Here is a 20,043-nt window from a genome sequence, read left to right on the forward strand (position 1 = left end):
TGTTCTACGAAATGATCATGATGATGACTATACAACTATGTGATGAAAAAAAGAAAAAAGAATGTTCCTACTGTATGTTGATTGGTTTTATTAATAAAAATTTTAAAAATAAATGTAGTGGATAGATGGAAATACTAGTGATCAATAAGAGAAAGGGGTAAGGGGTATGGTATGCATGAGTTTTTTCTTTTTATCTCTTTTTCTGGAGTGATGCAAATGTTCTAAAAAATGATCATGGTAATGAATATACTACCATGTGATGATATTGTGAGCCACTGATTGTACACCATGCACGGAACGTTTGTATGTTGTTTCGGTTTGCTAATAAAAAATAAATTTAAAAAAAAAAAGACTATACAGATGTCCTGAACTGATTTCCTTCCTGAGGTGGGAAAGAAGACTGGGATGGCAGGTGACCAACCAGGAGGCCAGGACTCCAAAAATGTGTGAATGATGTCCTTTCGCCTCAAAACATACAACCAGGCTAGTCTAAACAGATTTTGAAAAGCTATTTCTACAACTGTATTATAGACCCTCTTGGCAACCTTGGGAGGACAAGGTATTTCATTTATTCATTCAATAAATTAATAAATAAATCATGTATTCATTCAATAAATGAGTATATGACTCTAACCTACCCTGTCTGTGCCTTCACATCAAAATTACCTGAGTTAGACAGCTAGCAACCTCCAATCCTGAGCAAGAGGCTCGAGAGTTAAATGAATTTTTCCAGCATAAAAAGCAAATTCACCAGCATATCAGAGACCCTAGGCTGGCCTCTGCTCATTCTGTCTATAGCATTTCAGAAATGATTCTAATATGGTAAAGGGTGGGAAGGCCTCTCCATTAAGTCACTGGTGACTTTAAAACCAAGTTTCATTTTCCAGCCATTTGTATCTTACCTTCTTCTTCCTGCTCTGCAAACCCCATCTCCCGATAGTTTGTACAGCTGTAGTTCCCTAGTATTTCACCCTGTTATTTGCTTCCAAATAGCTTTGCTAACCCATGCACACCAAAGGGGGCTAGATTCCACCCCCCAGGGTGGGGGGTCTGGTGGGGAAAGGAAGAGAGACGTTTCCAAAGGAGAAATACCACCAAAATGAAGGAAAGGTAAAATCCAAACTGAAATTCCACTTTAACCACCGGCTACTCATTATTTCCTGGTTGAAGGCAAGCTGTTGGAGGGTAGCAAGGACATCTGCTACTTCCTCGAACCTACACTAGCCCAACGCCCAAATTCTTAGCCCTGTGCTTTCCTGCCTGCCACAAAGTTGGAGCAAAAGTAAGTAAAGAAAGTTGTTCAAGTGACACATAAAGTGACTATGGTGACACAACAGCAGTCATTCTTGAGTACTGCAACTGCTTATTAAAAATATACATTTCCTAATTGCCTTGATTCTTGAAGATAATTGTATAACTATATAGCTTTTAAGATGTGACCATGTGATTGTGAAAACCTTGTGACTGATACTCCTTTTATCCAGTGTGCATGGACAGATAAGTAAGAAAATAAAGGCAAAAAAATACATAAATAATGGGGACGATGGGGGAGTGGGATGTTTTGGGTGTTCTTTTTTATTTTTATTTTTAATTTATTTTTTTTGGAGTGATGAAAATATTCAAAATCAATTGTGATCATGAATGCACAGCTATATGATGATACTGTGAACCACTGATTGTATAGTTTGGATAATTATATGGTATATGAATATATAATATATCTCAATAAAATTGCATTTTAAAAGAAAACATACATTTCCCCAGGCCTAGTGAACCCAAATCCTAGAAGAGGAGCTTGGGACTCTCTATTTTTTTCTAGCACTACAGATGATTTCCATCAGGCAAGTTTGGGAAATGCTGAATGAACCAACCTTTATAGCCAAAACAACCAGGCTCAAATACCAGTTTGGGAACTTTTTAGCTATGTGACTAGAGTCTCAATTTGCTCTTCTGCAAAACAGGAATAATAATAATAATGTCTCTGACTCCCAGGTTCGAGCCTGGCCCTGGCATATAGGGATCAACAATGCTTTACTGACCAAAAGGGGGAAAAGAAGTGTAATAAAATAAGGTATCAGTGGCTGAGAGAGCACAAATAGAGTCGAGGCTGCTCTAGAGGTCACTGTTACGCAAGCTTCAGTTAGACATTGCTACCTATTATAGTTTGTCAAACCCCAACCAAGCCCATTCCTGCTAATCCTAAAGAACACCTAGGGCAATATTTAAGATTCTACAAAGGTTCCATGCACTAGGGTAACTTTCCAGAAACCTATAACCTCCAGATGAGTCCCTGGACCAGATAAGTCCTGAAATGCAGAGGGACTAACCTCTCCAGAACATCAACTAATTCCATTCCCCTAGCCCATATTATCGACAACCCCTTCCAACATGAAAAATTAGAATGGGCATAGCCCAAATACCCCCCAAAGAGAGAGAAAGATCAAAGGTGATGGCAGAGTTATACAGAGAAGATCAGGTTTAATAAATGAGTATGAGTGCTGAATCATTACACTGATATATATTTTTTAAGTATCCAGTACCTTAGAGCAGCTAGAAGTAAAAGCTAAAATTGTGGAATTGTAACCCATACCAAACTCTGAAATTTGTTCTACAAGCAATTGTTGTGCTGTGCTTTGAAATTTATTGCTTTTTTATATATATGTTATTTTTTACAAAAAAAGTTGATTGTGATGATAAAAAAAATATTTATTTCTTCTAGCCTCCTATGCAGCTAGAAGGAAAAATCTGAGATGACGGTATGGTAGCCCATGACAAACTCTGGGATCTGTCCTGTAACTAATTGTTGGAGAGTGCTTTGAAAACTACTGCTTTTTTCTTTCTTTAGACTTTGTATATATGTTATATTATACAATAAAAAAAAGTTGAAAAAAAAAGAGTAGGAGAAAGAAATGGTGGAGTTATACAGAGAAGGTAGGGTTTAACAAACGAGTATGATTGCTGAATTATTATATTGATATTTCTTTTAGTTTCCAGTGTCTTAGAGCAGCTAGAAGGAAAAACCTAAAATTGTAGAATTGTAACCCATACCAAACTTTGAAATCTGTTCTATAACTAATTGTTGCAGTACTTTGAAAATTATTGCTTTTCTGTATATGTTATACTTCACAATAATATTATCTCTTCTGTAGCATTAGCAAAAGGATTTTAAAGAGAATAGCAAAGGTCCTGATGTATAGTAGGTGTTCCCTAAATGTTTGTTCCACTTTGTCCTGAAAGTGCTGGGAGCTATTGAAAGTTTCCAGGCAGGGTACTGACCTGTCCAGACTGTTGCACTGGTTTCAACCCCCTGTGCAACAAATGGTTGGCCAGTCTCTTTTGTAACACCTCCAGTGACAAAAGATCAAATTTACTATCTCTGGAAGCAATTCATTCTCTTTTCTGACACCTTTAATTATTAGCTCTTTCTTCCTTACATTGAGTCAAAATCTGTCTTGGGTGACAGAACAAATATAATTCCTTTTCCACAGGACAGAGTGATGCAATTAACTTAGATAAGGAAAGTGAGGAGGAGTAAGGTGGGGGAAGGGAGTCTACTTTGAACATGCTGCTTGTCTGAGGCACTAGGGTACAGCTTTAGCATCTCTCCAGCAAGTGGTTGATAGGCAGGTTTGGAGTTCATAAAGAGATGAGGGACATCATCTAAACAATGGCAGTATTTGAAGCTGTGAAAATAAACAGCACTGCCATTTAAGGGACAATGGTAATGAACTACACTGAGGAATGACCAGTGAGGTAGGAAGAGAGCCTTTAAAGAAGAAGCAAATCAGTCACTGAATTTGACAACTAAGAGGTCACTGCCAACTCCTGACAGAGCATCAGGCTTCTGCTCTTCTGGGCTATGGAAAGTGAGGTGATCTGAGGCTGTAGCAGCAGCAAATATAGGTGACATTTTCCAACCCATGTATTAGTTCCTGAAGAGGTTAAGACAGGTTTCTCCAAATAAGTCCCCCATGCTCACATTTTTGGGGGAACACTACCTCATATGGTCCCTCCTGGACATTAATAATGCACACTATCAGAAGGAAAAGTCCGCAGTAAAGAATCCTATTTTTCCTCTATTTAATTCCGTATTTGCCCAACTTACTGACCCACAGAACTGATTTTCCACTCAATATCTATTAAGATCCTGAGGCACTAGGGTTTCCAGGCATGTGATCTGGCAAATGTGGCAAGCAGAAAGAGAGACAAGACAATAGTTTAAGGGACTACTGACATTAAGAGAGGGTGTTTTTTTTTTCTTTTCTTTTTAAGAATTGGAGAAATTTAAATATGTCTCTGTGCTAAAGAAAAGGAACAGGCATTGAGCGAAAGGTCAAAAACAGGAGCAAAAGGTAACAGAACAAGCCAGGCTCCAGCAAAGGGGTCACCTTAGCAAAGGAACTCAGCACACTGCTTTAGCCATAAACACTGTTTCTCTCAATGATGGGAAGTAATCACAAATGTTAACTCTCCTAAACCACATTTATTTTTCTCAGAGGATGCTAGACAAGGTTAAGGGCCAATTATATAGAGGGATTCACCAGAAACAGAGTTGTGGTCTCCACACGTTCAGATAGGCTGAAGTGTCCCCTGCCCAGGGCCAGAGAGTGTGTTCCAGATAGGCAGCTCGATGCCCCCACTTCCCCTGCCCAGGAAGGGAGAACTAGAGCACAGGATAGGCGGAGAGAGGGAATCTAAAAATAAAGCTCTCTGAAGAAATTGTCTTGCCTAAAGAGCAGCTTCCCACGCACACTGGAGTGCCACATCTGTGGGGGCTGGAAGCACAGGAATGAAACAATCTTGACCAAGTCACAGAAGTATTACCCTTTTTCAAGGGAGACAGCACTCTTCTGATTGCCCCCATCAGTGACCCAGCATCTACACTGCAGATCCTAGACACAGAGCAGCAGTTTAGTGAAAGAAAACAGGATTTCTTTTCCAGAAGACTAGTGCAGCATCCCCACATTCTCTTCCCCTCATAGCAGAAGCTCAGCAAAAACGAAGAAAACTGCTCTCAACACACAAGGAACTGATTTCAGGGTTCATTTAAGAAAAGAACATGAAGGATTCTGGAGGCTTCAGGCTCAAAGATGAGCTTCTCTTGGCTCCCTGCATAGGGTCAGGGACTGCTAACAGAGGAAAAGGAAAATCCAGCATCTGGGAAAGAACTGCAATTAGCATTTACACTGGTTCATGTCATCTCATAACCCAAGGACAGGGCTGTTGTTGTGTTGCTAGGCAACTAGCAAACAGAACCTTTCCTCCCCCAGCAGGTATCAGAGAATAGGAGAAAAAGGTTGCCAAAGTTCAGCCTGAGTATGATACAATCCCACATCTAAGTATTAAACACACACACACGTGTAGCTACTTCTGGCTCAGAGAAGAAAATCCCACTGCCTCTTTCTCTAAGAATCCGAACCCTGGAGAGATAGGAGCAACATAATTGCACAAGACTGTTGGGAGTTTTGCCGTGAGGCCAGGGCAGGAAGAAGAAAACAACCCCTAATTCTACAAGGAGTCCTCAGTGTTCACCTCGCAGCCCAACTCCCCAGGAGGTTTGTACTTTGACCTAAGTATTTTAGTATACCTCAAGGGTCAGAGTACAATGCTGGACGATATCTCAGAATATGTTTTTTGCAGCAACAGGAAATACACTCTGTGTCATAGATCTGTACCCTCCACCCACCCCCACTGGATGGTACCTACACAAACACCATCCAGTCCCATGAGTCACAGATATAGCAAATCAGTGCAGGGTGTGGGGAGGTGGGGTGAGAGATGGAAGCACAACAAAAAACCAGAATGCAGCAGCCTGTCAGTTCTTTGCTTGCTTACAAGTTTTTTCACCCTGTACCAGAACATAGTGCTAGTTGATATGCTCAGATAGATACAAATCCCGATGACTCTTATGCATATGTGGAAGGAGGGAGAGGGGTGCCAAGTTTCCCCCTCAAATTCCAGATTGCAAGCAAAGTACTTTGAATTTGAGTGCTATGTGAATGCTGACTAACAACAACCACCCAACAGTATTTTACAATTAGAGCGAACTGAAATCTTCCCGTACTGACTCATTCATGAGCAAAAAGGAAGAAGCTGGCTCACAAAATAGAGGAGATACTGACCATAAAATACACAACCTGAGTACACGGAAGTGTTATTTTGGTACTGGAAATATATACTCCCTACCCCACTAGATAAACAAGAAGGGCTGGGTTGGCACAGAGCGTCCCTCAACCAGCACGAGGCCTGGTGCTCAGAAATGTGACTTACCTGACATACAAGGATCTCTTCTCACTTGTTCGGAGGGACCCAGACCCAGAGCTCATACTGCTGTTCATCATTTGTTCTCTCAAGTCATGTATCTTCGATTCAAAGCGACTGTACTCTGTCAGGGAGACAAAGGAGAGGGAGGAAAGGAATGAATTAGTCCAAACCTGCATGCCAGTAGCCAAAAACCCAGGAAGGACACTTGGTGTCAGAGCACCCAGAGCCAGCCAGCCATTGCTTGGATAGGCAGAGTCCCTCCTCCAAGAACAGAATAAGACTTCCTCCAGTCTAATAGAAGGAAAGAAACCACCTGAAAAAGGAGTAACATTTGGACATGACAAATGGTAAAAACTTTTCATCTACCTTGAAATCTCACTAATCCTTAGAAAAATAACAACTGGAAAGAGGTTCCAGGTCAGCCTTTACAAATCTTTACAGCAGGCACTAAGGCCCAAGGACAGCAGATGGGAAAGGAGACTTTCCCAAAAAGCAGATTTCAAAGAACAGATGGCCCTGAAGCGCAGGGTGGAGGGACTGGAAAAAACCTGAGGCCATTATATTATTCCTAGGCTAGGAAAAAAAATTCTGGAGAACTTTTGTTTTTGAGAAGGGAGATTGGAACCTTGTACAAAGGTAAAGAATAAACAAACAAACAAAAATCACTCAAGCATATAAGGAGGTCATAAAGCCCTCCTGAGTTATCTCTCATTTAGCAAACAGCTACTATGGCTACAGTAACAATTAAACAGCATAATACAAATTCTCCCAAACCCAGAAGTATGCTGACGCCTCTCCAAAATCATCCAACCAGCGTGGTCAGAACTCTAGGCCCTCCTTTGTATTCCACTGAGACCACGATGACAGCCTGAAATCCCCCAATCGTCCTAGAATATAACTGTGGGTTTACACCAATTTAAGAAAACCTGATGTCGGGAAATTAATTACAGATGTGCAGTTATTATAAAAGGCTTTTTATAGGGGTACTTTGATGTGATATGCTCCTAGTAGATTTAAAATACAATATTCACATTTAACAAACACACAATTACACACTATTTTTCAGGTACTGCCAATAAATGGGGGTCAATCTATGCCAGAGGGTGTGAAAATGGTAGAAAAATCACTTTAAAAAGCTAATTTTAAAGGAAGTCAACATTCAGATGAGGGCTTGACAATAGGACCAGTGCTTTAAAAAACAAACATATTTCCAGGGAAAAATTCCACAAAAGTGCTTTCAGGCACCATAGAGGGCTGGCAAGAAGCAGCCCATCCTAGTCTGATGACTCTACAGGCAGAAAATAGAACACCTGTTCCAATACCTGACACTCCCCTTTCCCTCAACAAAGCAACCTGACCTTCAGCTGGGTATAAAGGTAAACGCTAAAAGCCCAAACGGGAGAGAATGGAGTTTTACCTCACGCAAATATCCTCTTCTCAACAGTTTCCTTTTGTTCATTGTGTTATCAAAGGGCCAAATGGTTAAATTCATGTGCTCTTTCATTCATCACACACTGGTGTTATGGTTATTTATCCTCATTACCTACTACCCAAACCAAAATCCAGGAGAAAGCTATTAAATCACTGACTCATCCATTATATTTTAGAGACAAAAAGAGACAACAGCTGGATGATGTCCCTGTTCTGATGGTTAAAAGGCAATATATATGAGGCATCCAAATCTAAAGGTGGTGACCAATTTGTCACAGAAGAATTGTCCACCTCTCAAGATGGCCTGGACACTGACCCAACCCTAGGGCTTGGACCTCCATCCAGACTGGGGAATTTGTCTTGTTCACTTCTCTCTAGTCTTTGCCCCAGCTGACCAACTAAGTGGAGAACCGAGGAGAAGAGAACCATGTGATGTCAAAGAGATTTCTGAATAGGCTGCCCTCTCTTAGGGAAGATAATAGGCTGAAATATGCATTGCACCCAGAAAAAAAATTCAATCTATTCCTAAGCCTTTTTCCCCTCTTGCAACTTGTTTATATATTCCCTTTTTTGGCATCGACTTGCCCACTGAACTCCAACTCAGCAGCAGGTCATGGCAGTTGCTTAGTAACTCCATTTCTTAAAAAAAAAATCCTTTAAAAAAGCAACCACCAAACCATGATTTCCTCAAAGCTCCTAATCCAAGGTTGATAATTCTGGGCCAGAGGGCCCACTTAAAACAGACTGCACAAAGAACAAAGCTATTGCTTTAAGGAATCCGCTTTTTGTTGTACATATGCTACTAAACTTCCAAGTCCATTAAATTTTGCGGTTTTTTAAAAAAATAATTTGTTTTTATTTTTTGTTCCACTCAAATGATCCCTCTAAGTTCCAGTGGCTCATCAGTCTCCAGCTTCTATTTGCAGTGCCACCTAATGTCCAGTAAGCACAGAGTAGCTTCTGAATAAATTATTGTTGAGGAAATGAAGAGCAAATTAGAAAACTGCCTAAGTCGATGATTCTGTTCTCAAACTAATAAGCCTAATGGTTTACTTAAGTGATGTTGCCAGCTTCACTGAGGCATTGGAAAGGTAGTTAAGAAGTACCCCCATTTACTTTTGTTCCCAAGGTTAATTCCTGAGAGCGACTGGGGTTTAGGCTTATTTAACCACTCTCTTGAGATGTTATTAACCCATAGCTGGGTTATTAAAATTCTGGTTAACAGATGTTGTGTGTAACAAAGACAAAAATCATTGAACAGACGAAAAACTGTTTAACAAAACTTAAGATAGATAAGTACCTCATCTTACTGTTAGAGGTACCATTTTATCAGGACAGAAGCTTCACTTTAAAAAGCATCCGTATTCTCAGACTTCCTGACTTGCCAAGGTCCTTCCTTCCCCTCCACTAGTAACTCCTTAGCCATTGCTACAGGGAGGGCCCTAGGGGGAAGTCTCTGACTAGACCGCCCACCTGATCAGCCCTCGAACCCAGAGGCTCACTTAAAATAGACTTTAAAAAAAACAAAAACTGCATTTACTACTAAAATAACAAGTCTATTAAATTGTGCTCCAGTCATCTTTTCCCATTCAGATGAACCCAACCATTTCTGACCCAGAGAGATAGCCACAGTGAGTCACCCTTTGCTCCTTCATTCCCTTTTGCCAACTGCTAATCAGAGAGAGAACAGACAGTCAGACAAAGGGGTGGGGTGTACAATCAGATGTCAATACCGGGTCACTGACCACCTGGGGTGCCTCTAAAAGATCAGGATTCCCCATTACTACCCCAGACACACTGAATGAGAACCTACTTCTGGGCGGGGTCCTGGAATCTGCATTTTAGCAAGCATCCGAGATGATTATGATGCCCAATGAAATTTGAAATTGCTGATCTCAACTTGCAGATTTTTTTTTTTTTTAGTTTTGTTTTCAGTTTAGAGAAAAGATAAATTAAGGATCCCATAATTAATGTGTCTCAAAAGGAAAGCAGGGACAGACAGTTGCAAAGCTCTCAAAGATAAAAATTTGGCAATACAGTTGCAAATCCCACAGGAAAGAGAAGTGCTAAAGAAGCCACCATCCAGTGCAAAGAAAACTGAGTACTTTTTTTTTTCAAATTATAAAAGTAACACACACTTTTTAAAAATTTAACTTTTTGCTTTAGACATTTCTGCGTCAAGATTCCCCATCCTACTACTCTGAAGTAATCACTGATAATATGTTTAGTATGTATCCTTCCAGACTCACTTCCATGTGTAAATTGTTTATATGCGCACACTCACACATAGATTCACATGCATATATTTTTCTAAAAATAGAATTATATTATACTGTTTAATAACTTACCTTCTTTTTCACCCTTTCATGTCAGTACACAGAGATCGATTTCATTCCTTTTAATAGCCGTATTCCATGTCACAGGCAGACCAACATTTATTCAGTCATTTCCCTATTGACACACACTGAAAGTTTACCATTTTTTAACATCACGACGTTATAACTAATGCTGCATGGTTTATTTCTATGAGCATTTCTACAGCATAGATTTCTAGAAATGAAAACTGCTGGGTCAAATTACAGGACCTTTAAATTCTTGATTGACACTACCAAATTGAACCCCAACATTCTGAAACCTTTATGATCAGAAGTGGGAGAAAACTGCTATGTATTACAAGTTTCCAGTAGTTTTTTGGTTTTTGAAGTGGAGCTCGAGTTTACTTTTGAGGATCGGTAAATCTTTTATTTGGGGAAAAACACTTTAATGAGCCTTTTGATTATGCAAAAATAAAGCCAATTTTAGAGCAGACACATTAAGTCCAGAGTGGTGATAACTATTTCTGGATTTTGAGAGGCTGTTTATATATATATATATCCTGATATTTAGAGATAAGAATGAAACTGAACAGGTTGGTGCTAAAGTAATTCAGAACACAGGGGAAAGGAAAACAGTGTCTGTATTTTAGAACCATACATACTCTTTGAGACCAACTGAAGAAAGATTTATTTGGTCTGGAACTGAAATTTTCTGTAGTGCATAATCTAATTCAACCTATCTGTACAACTGAAACACCGGGAGCACAGTATAAGAAAAAGGTCCTTTAATCCTGTATAGATAATTATAATGCCTGGATACATCCTAGAGTATATTAAGCAGATAATCAAAAAGTATTGGCAAAGTCCCCTGAGGGATGGGAGAAAGAATATGGAACTACTAAACCTTACCATAGGGAATCCCCTGATACCATGTCAAACTTTAGGGACACCCAAATCAACAGGCCATGCCTTCAATCATGAGGCTTACTCTTGTGAAGCTTATGTAGGTAGCAGAGAAGCTCTGACTACCTATAGGCATGCCTAAGAGTTACTTCTGGAGGACCTCTTGTGGCTCAGATGTGGCCTCTGTCTCTCTATGCCCAACTCTGCAAGTGAAATCACTGCCCTCCTCCTTACGTGGGACATGACAACCAGGGGTAAAAGTCTCCCTGGCGACATGGGATAGGACTCCCAGGGATGAATCCAGATACTGGCAACATGGGATCAACAATTCCATCCTGACCAAAAGGGGGAAAAGAAGTGTAATTAATAAAGTATCAGTGGCAGAGAGAGAGTTCCAATAGAGTCGAGAGGTTACTCTGGAGGTTATTCATACGCAAGCTTCAGTTAAACTTTGCTACCTGTCATAACCTGCCAACCTCCAACCAGGACCATTCCAGCCAATACTAAAGAACACCTAGGGCAAAATATAAGACTCCACAAGGGTTGCAGACACTAGAGTAACTTTCCAGAAATCTACAACCTTCAGATGGGTCCCTGGTCCAGATAAGACCTGAAACCTAGCCCAGCCTCTTCAGAACATCAGATAGTTCCATCTCCCTACCCCGTATTAGTGACAGACACTTTCAATATCAAAAATTTAGAATTGCCATAGCCCAAACACCCCTAAAGAGAGATACAGAAAGATCAAAGGTGATGGTAGAGTTATACCGATAAGAGAGTTTCACAAGTGAATATGAATGCTGTATCATTAAACTGATATCTCATTTAGTCTCCAATATTTTAGAGCAGCTAGAAGTAAAAACCTAAAATTGTGAAATTGTAATCCATGTTGATCTCTGAAAGATGTTCTACAACTAATTGTGGTACTGTGCTTTGAAATGTATAGCTTTTTTATATGTATGTTATTTTTCAGAAATAAAGAAGGAAAAAAGTCCATTGTGATGATAAAAAAAATATTTAAGCTCTCTAGCCTCCTATATTCTGGAGCAGCCAGAAGGAAAAATCTGAGAGGATCGCATGGTAGCCTATGGCAAACCCTGGGATCTGTCCTGTAACTACTTGTTGAAGAGTGCTTTGAAAACTATTGCTTTTTTATTTGTTTGCTTTGTATATATGTTATACTATACAATAAAAAAAGTTAAAAAAAAAAATAAAGCCAAGATTTTATTACGGAATGGACAAAGAGAAGCTAAAATGTCCCTCTGCATAATAATAGAAAAAAGATGTGGTTCTTTGGGGCTTAGTCCTCAGCCCAGAGATTCTTCTTCTCTACCCTCTTCCTTTAGGCTGTTTGTTCATTCTTTCTGCTAATACCTGTATGACACTCTAGCTAACTCTAGAAGCATCTACCTATAGACCTGACCACTTTACCTGACCCTGTACTTGAAGCCAAGCCTTTCTTCCCTGGTGCCAAATCTCCCTGTTATTGTAAACGACACACCCCCTTTCCCCAGCTCATAACCAATGTTTCATCAGGTTTCGCTGACAATTCTTCCTAAATCCCTCCTCAAGTCACTTCTTTCTTCCTAACTTTCCCTGTCATTGCCTTTCTGTTGATTTTGCCTCTTAATTCTCTCTTATCAATTTATTTCTCTCCACACTACCACTTATCTTATTTAAGTGCACATTGTGTGCTATGTAGTCCTAACTAGTATTCTCTCCATAGCCTCTCCAAATTCTAATCCAGTTTGGATTCTTACTTGAAAAGTCTTCTAAAACTTCAAGATAAACATTTGGCCAATAAATTCATGAAAAGATGCTCAATGTCCTTAGCCATCAGGGAACTGCAAACCAAAACCATGAGATACCATTCATACCTTTTGGCTACCAGAATGGATACTTTTTTAAAAATGAAAACAAAAAGCGTTGGAGAAGATGTGGATAAATAGGAACACCTGTACATTGTTGGTGGGAATCTAAAATGGTGCAGTCGTGTAAAAGTTTGGCAATTCCTCGGAAAGTTAACTATAGAATTATCATATGACCAGGCAACCCCACTTATAGGTAATACCTGAAAGAACTGAAAATAGGGACTTGAACAAATATTTGCAGGCCAATGTTCATAGCAGCATCATTCAAAATTCTAAAAGATGGAAGCAACTCAAGTGTCCATCAACACATGAAAGGATAAATGAAATATGAAATATGGGGGCTATACATACAATGGAGTATTATTCAGCATTAAAAAGGAATGAAGTGGGCCATGGTGGCTCAGCAGGCAGAGTTTTCGCCTGCCATGCCAGAGACCCGGGTTCATTTCCTAGTGCCTGCCCATGCAAAAAATAATAATAATAATAAATAAATAAATAAAAAGGAAAAAATAAGTAAACAAAAGTTTTAAATATTTAAAAAAAGGAATGAAGTAATGTTCTGAGAAATGATCATATAGTGATGAATATACAACTATGTGATAATACTGTTGAGCCATTGATTGCACACCAAGTATGGAATGTTCATACGTTAAGAATGTTCGTGTTGTATGTTGATCGTTTTTATTAATAAAAATTAAAACAAACAAACAAAAAACAGAACAAAACAAAAAAGGAATGGAGTTCTGATTCATGTGAAAACATGGGTAGATGAACCTTGAAGATGTCATGATGCATGAAATAAACCAGACACAAAAGGACAAATGCTGTATGATCTCACTCATATGAAATTGGCAGAATATACAAATCCATAAAATCAGAAACTAGAATACAGGTTACCAGGGGCCAGGTGGGGGGAGGAAAATAAGGAGTTAATGTTTAATTGGCACAGAGTTTTTGTTTGGGGGATGAAGTTTGGCAATGGATAATGGTGACGGAGGCATGACTTTCTAAATGTAATTAACACCACTGAATTGTATATTTGAAAAGAGATTAAAAGGGAAATTTTAAGCTGTAAAGGTTACCACACACACACACACAAAACAAAACGGTACAACACAAAATGAACCCTAAGATAAACAGTGGGCTAAAGGTAATAGAATAATTATAATAATATTGTTTAATTGATTATAACAGACATACCACACTAATGCAAAATGTTAATAATTGGAAAACTGTGTGTAAGGGGGTATATATGGAAACTCTACTTTCTGCATGATTTCCTGTAAACTTACAACGGCTCTAAAAAAAAACTAAAAAACTTGTAATTACTCCTAATTATCTATAATAACAATAATTAAACTAAAGTATTTTTATTTAATATCTCAACTAGACTTTCAAAGACTACTACAGCCATCCCCCTATCATTCCCAATCTACACAGAATCTAGAATCTTCTCCAATGCCAGACCTGAACATCTTTTAGGTCCTTTACCACCTTTCTTGCCTCATTCCATAAGTTTCATTTTATTTACTCAAATATGTATTGAGTGTCCATTGTGTGCCAGACACTGTGTGTGCTGCTGGGAATTAAACAGCAATCAAAATAGTCCCTAAAAATTACAATCATGAAACAAATAACTATTTTAAACTATTTTAATTATAATTGTGATCACTGGTATGAAAAAAAAAGTCAAGTATGCTGTATTAGTTAGGGTTCTCTAGAGAAACAGAATCAACAGGGAACACTTGCAAATATAAAATTTATGAAAGTGTCTCACGTGACTGTAGGAACGCAGAGTCCAAAATCCACAGGGCAGGCTACGAAGCCGATGACTCCGATGGATGGCCTGGATGAACTCCACAGGAGAGGCTCACCAGCCAAAGCAGGAATGGAACCTGTCTCCTCTGAGTCCTCTTTAAAAGGCTTCCCATGATTGCACTTAGCATCACTAATTGCAGAAGACACTCCCCTTTGGCTGATTACAAATGGAATCAGCTGTGGATGTAGCTGACATGATCATGACCTAATCCTATGAAATGTCCTCATTGCAACAGACAGGCCAGTGCTTGCCCAATCAGATGAACAGGTACCACAACTTGGCCAAGTTGACACCTGTCCCTAACCATGACAGTCCACCCCTTGTCAACTTGGCACCTATATATATATATATGTAGTGACTGTCTGACTACATATATATGTAGTCATATATATATATATCACCTTAGACCATACTTAATTTCCAAATGAAAACAAATAAGCACACATTTTTTCTTTTACCTGACAATACTCAACTGTCCTGCATATAACTGGAAACACATTAAATCTCTCCAGAATAGCGTGCAAATCCTTGGGCAACATTCATTCTTAAACTTGATATCTTACAACTTAAATTGTATAACACGAACAAAACAGCATTACAGTCCTCGTTTCTGTAACTGATCACGTGGTCGAAGTTCATATTTATCACTACCTTCTTCCACTACCCATTCCATGTTCCCTTTCCCCTCAGCAAGCACTTCAACTGGCCGTGGTTCTTTGCCTGGTGGGGTGACCCAAACCTTCATTCCTGAAGTCTCAGAGCCACTAGTGGTCCTGCCTGGATTGTGTTGTTGCAGTTTTCCATTGATTTTAATCACAGGGCATGGTAGTACTAATAGACGCCCCAGGGGATCTCCTATATTCCAAGAAAACTCTTCTTTACCTCCATTATGTAGTTGCAGTCCTACTTCCTTCTGATAGTCAGGGTCAATTACCCCAGACAATAATGTAATCCCCTTCTTGGTGTGTTGATTCAGAGGCATAAGTAGCCCAAAGTGGCCAGGTGGCAATCTTAACTTCCAGTTCAGTGGTATCACTGTTGTTTCTCCTGGAGAAAGCACACCCCGTTTTGGAACTAAAACCTGTAGACTAGCAGAACTCAGGGTAGCAGGGACAGGAAGCAAAAATTTTCCTAGTGGATCACTAGGAGTAATAGTGAGTGGCACCACACCCATTTCTACCCCTTGGTTCCTGGACCCATGGATCCTGGCTATGGGAGAAACAGCACCATACAGTGGACGCTGATTCAGAGCATACACAGCTTCCTGGAGAACATTACCCCAGCCTTTCAAGTTTTTGCCACCTAGTTGGCACCGTAATTGAGTTTTCAAAAGGCCATTCCACCGTTCTATCAATCCAGCAGCTTCTGGATGATGGGGAACATGGTAAGACCAGAGAATTCCATGAGCATGTGCCCATTCCCGCACTTCATTTGCTGTGAAGTGTGTTCCTTGATCCGAAGCAATGCTATGTGGAATACCATGACGAGGGATAAGGCATTCTGTAAGCCCACGGATAGTAGTTTTGGCAGAAGCATTGCGTGCAGGGAAAGCAAACCCATATCCAGAGTATGTGTCTATTCCAGTTAGAACAAATCGCTGCCCCTTCCATGAAGGGAGTGGTCCAATGTAATCAACCTGCCACCATGTAGCTGGCTGGTCACCTTGGGGAATGGTGCCATATCGGGGGCTGAGTATGGGTCTCTGCTGCTGGCAGATTGGGCACTCAGCAGTGGCTGTAGCCAGGTCAGCCTTGGTGAGTGGAATTCCGTGTTGCTGAGCCCATGCATAACCTCCATCCCTACCACCATGACCACTTTGTTCATGAGCCCATTGGGCAATAACAGGAGTTGCTGGGGAAAGAGGCTGACTGGTATCCATAGAACGGGTCATCTTATCCACTTGATTATTAAAATCTTCCTCTGCTGAAGTCACCCTCTGGTGTGCATTCACATGGGACACAAATATCTTCATGTTTTTAGCCCACTCAGAAAGGTCTATCCACATACTTCTTCCCCAGACCTCTTTGTCACCAATTTTCCAATTATGGTCTTTCCAAGTCCCTGACCATCCAACCAAACCATTAGCAACAGCCCATGAGTCAGTATACAAACGCACATCTGGCCAGTTTTCCTTCCAAGCAAAATGAACAACCAGGTGCACTGCTCGAAGTTCTGCCCACTGGGAGGATTTCCCCTCACCACTGTCCTTCAAGGACACCCCAGAAAAGGGTTGTAATGCTGCAGCTGTCCACTTTCGGGTGGTACCTGCATATCGTGCTGAACCGTCTGTAAACCAGGCCCGAGTTTTCTCTTCCTCAGTCAGTTCACTGTAAGGAACTCCGCAAGAGGCCATAGCTCTGGTCTGGGAAAGAGAAGGTAATGTGGCAGCAGGAGTGGAAACCATGGGCATTTGTGCCACTTCTTCACGTAACTTACTTGTGCCTTCAGGACCTGCTCTGGCTCTATCTCGTATATACCATTTCCACTTTACAATAGAGTGCTGCTGTGCGCACCCAACTTTATGGCTTGGTGGGTCAGACAACACCCAATTCATGATAGGTAACTCAGGTCTCATGGTAACTTGGTGGCCCATGGTTAAGCGTTCAGTCTCTTAAGGCCCAGTAGCAGGCCAAAAGCTGTTTCTCAAAAGGAGAGTAGTTATCTGCAGCAGATGGTAAGGCTTTGCTCCAAAATCCTAAGGGTCTGCGTTGTGATTATCCTATAGGGGCCTGCCAAAGGCTCCAGACAGCATCTCTATTTGCCACTGACACTTCCAGCACCATTGGATCTGCTGGATCGTATGGCCCAAGTGGCAGAGCAGCTTGCACAGCAGCCTGAACCTGTCGCAGAGCCTCCTCTTGTTCAGGTCCCTACTCAAAATTAGCAGTTTTTCTGGTCACTTGATAAATGGGCCAGAGTAGCACACCCAAATGAGGAATATGTTGTCGCCAAAATCCAAAAAGACCAACTAGGCGTTGTGCCTCTTTTTTGGTTGTGGGAGGGGCCAGATACAGCAATTTATCCTTCACCTTAGAAGGAATATCTCGACATGCCCCACACCACTGGACACCTAGAAATTTTACTGAGGTGGAAGGCCCCTGTATTTTTGTTGGATTTATCTCCCATCCTCTGACACGCAAATGCCTTACCAGTAAATCTAGAGTAGTTGCTACTTCTTGCTCACTAGGTCCAATCAACATGATATCATCAATATAATGGACCAGTGTGATGTCTTGTGGGAAGGAGAAACAATCAAGGTCTCTGCGAACAAGACTATGACATAGGGCTGGAGAGTTGATATACCCCTGAGGTAGGACAGTGAAAGTATATTGCTGACCTTGCCAGCTGAAAGCAAACTGTTTCTGGTGGTCCTTACTAATAGCTATTGAGAAAAAAGCATTTTCCAGATCAATAGCTGCATACCAGGTACCAGGGGATGTATTGATTTGCTCAAGCAATGATACTACATCTGGAACAGCAGCTGCAATTGGAGTTACCACCTGGTTGAGTTTACGATAATCCACTGTCATTCTCCAAGACCCATCTGTTTTCTGCACAGGCCAAATAGGAGAGTTGAATGGGGATGTGGTGGGAATCACCACCCCTGCATCTTTCAAGTCCTTAAGAGTGGCAGTAATCTCTGCAATCCCTCCAGGAATACGGTATTGCTTTTGATTTACTATTTTGCTTGGTAGGGGCAGTTCTAGTGGCTTCCACTTGGCTTTTCCCACCATAATAGCCCTCACTGCACGAGTTAGAGAACCAACGTGGGGATTCTGCCAGTTGCTCAGTATGTCTATGCCAATTATACATTCTGGAACTGGGGAAATTACTACAGGATGGGTCCAGGGGCCCACTGGACCCACTGTGAGACGGACCTGAGCTAAAACTCCATTGACCACCTGGCCTCCATAAGTCCCCACTCTGACTGGTGGTCCAGAGTGACGTTTTGGGTCCCCTGGAATTAATGTCACTTCTGAACCAGTGTCTAATAATCCCCGAAATATCTGATCATTTCCTTTTCCCCAATGCACAGTTACCCTGGTAAAAGGCCGTCGGTCTCCCTGGGGAAGACTTAGAGGAAGGTTAACAGTATAAATTTGTGGCAGTGTTACAGGTTTCTCCCCCATAGGGACCTGGTCTCCCCTTCATTCAAGGGGCTCAGGGTCTGTAAACTGTTTCAAGTCTGGAAATTGATTAAAGGGCCGTGACTCTGTGTTTTTGTAATTCAGGTTAGACTTCTGTTCCCTTGACCTAGAACTCTTTTGTTTATACAGCTCCAACAAGAATTTAGTAGACTGCCCTTCTATTGTATTTCTAGGCACCCCATGATTTACTAGCCAATGCCACAAATCTCTGCGTGTCATATAATTTTGATGCCTCCTTTGAGTTTGTTGTCTATTATAATAGCTGAGTCTACCCTGTCTTTGGTGATTAAGTGCTGCCACCAGGCTTCTGCCAACTCGGGATCCTGTCATCCCCATTGTGTTTAAGGATTCCAGCTCAGTGACAGCAGTTCCTACAGTAATATCTGACCTACAGAGAAGTGCAACCACAGAGCTCTTGAGGGATGATGGTGCTAGTCTCACAAACTTATTTCTCACTGTTCTGGTAAAAGGTGCATCCTCTGCATTCCTGGGGTGTAAGAGCAGGCTTTGCATGATAAATCCACTCTAACATCCCAATCTCTCTAAGCCTCTGGATCCCCTCATCTACATTATACCAGGGCAGTTCTGGCATTTCAACCTCAGGTAATGTTGGCCACCTTTTGATCCATGTTTCAACCAACCATCCAAACAAGCTGTTAACATCTTTTCTAACTGCTCTAGCTATAACATTGAATGCAGAATCTCTGCTTAGTGGGCCCATATCAATAAATTCAGCCTGATCCAGCCTTATATTCCTCCCACCATTATCCCACACCCTTAAAATCCATTGCCACACATATTCCCCTGATTTCTGTCTATATAAATTGGAAAACTCACACAGTTCTTTTGGAGTATAACGTACCTCTTCATGTGTGATACTTTGTACCTCACCTTTAGGGGCCTGTTGGGACTTTAGTCTAGTTATAGGTCCAGAAGAAATGAGGGGTGGTGGGGGTGGGTCATGAAAAGAATTAGAAATATCTTCCAAGCCATTTGCTTCAGGGCTTTCATTTGCAGTTTCATCTGGTGAAACAGGATTAATAACTCTAGGGCTAATCTCTTCAGGAGGAGGTTGGGTGGCCAATTCCTCAAGGCAAGCTGGAGGTGGGGCGGCTATGTCCTCAGGGCAGACTATTACAGGGTTATCTAAAGAAGGCTCAGCATGATCTAGGGTTTCAACCTCACCCCCAACATCATTATCAATCCATATGTCACCATCCCATTTTTCAGGGTCCCACTCCTTTCCAATCAATGCCCTCACTTTAATGGCAGACACCATGCAAGACTGAGAT

At 40.9% G+C, this 20,043-nt stretch overlaps 1 protein-coding gene across 7 annotated transcripts in view; it reads right to left on the reverse strand.

Moving 5' to 3' along the window:
* The window catches only part of DLG3 (discs large MAGUK scaffold protein 3), a 75,176-nt gene that overhangs the window by 24,785 nt on the left and 30,348 nt on the right, over positions 1 to 20,043 (reverse strand). For all 7 annotated transcript variants that reach the window (XM_077145950.1, XM_077145948.1, XM_077145947.1 and 4 more), the window contains one exon: positions 6,271 to 6,385. In XM_077145950.1, coding sequence (XP_077002065.1) covers positions 6,271 to 6,385 — 115 coding nt within the window. The remainder of the gene's footprint in view (positions 1 to 6,270; positions 6,386 to 20,043) is intronic.

The sequence above is a fragment of the Tamandua tetradactyla genome, chromosome X (assembly GCF_023851605.1).
Source record: "Tamandua tetradactyla isolate mTamTet1 chromosome X, mTamTet1.pri, whole genome shotgun sequence".
Classification (NCBI taxonomy): domain Eukaryota; kingdom Metazoa; phylum Chordata; class Mammalia; order Pilosa; family Myrmecophagidae; genus Tamandua; species Tamandua tetradactyla.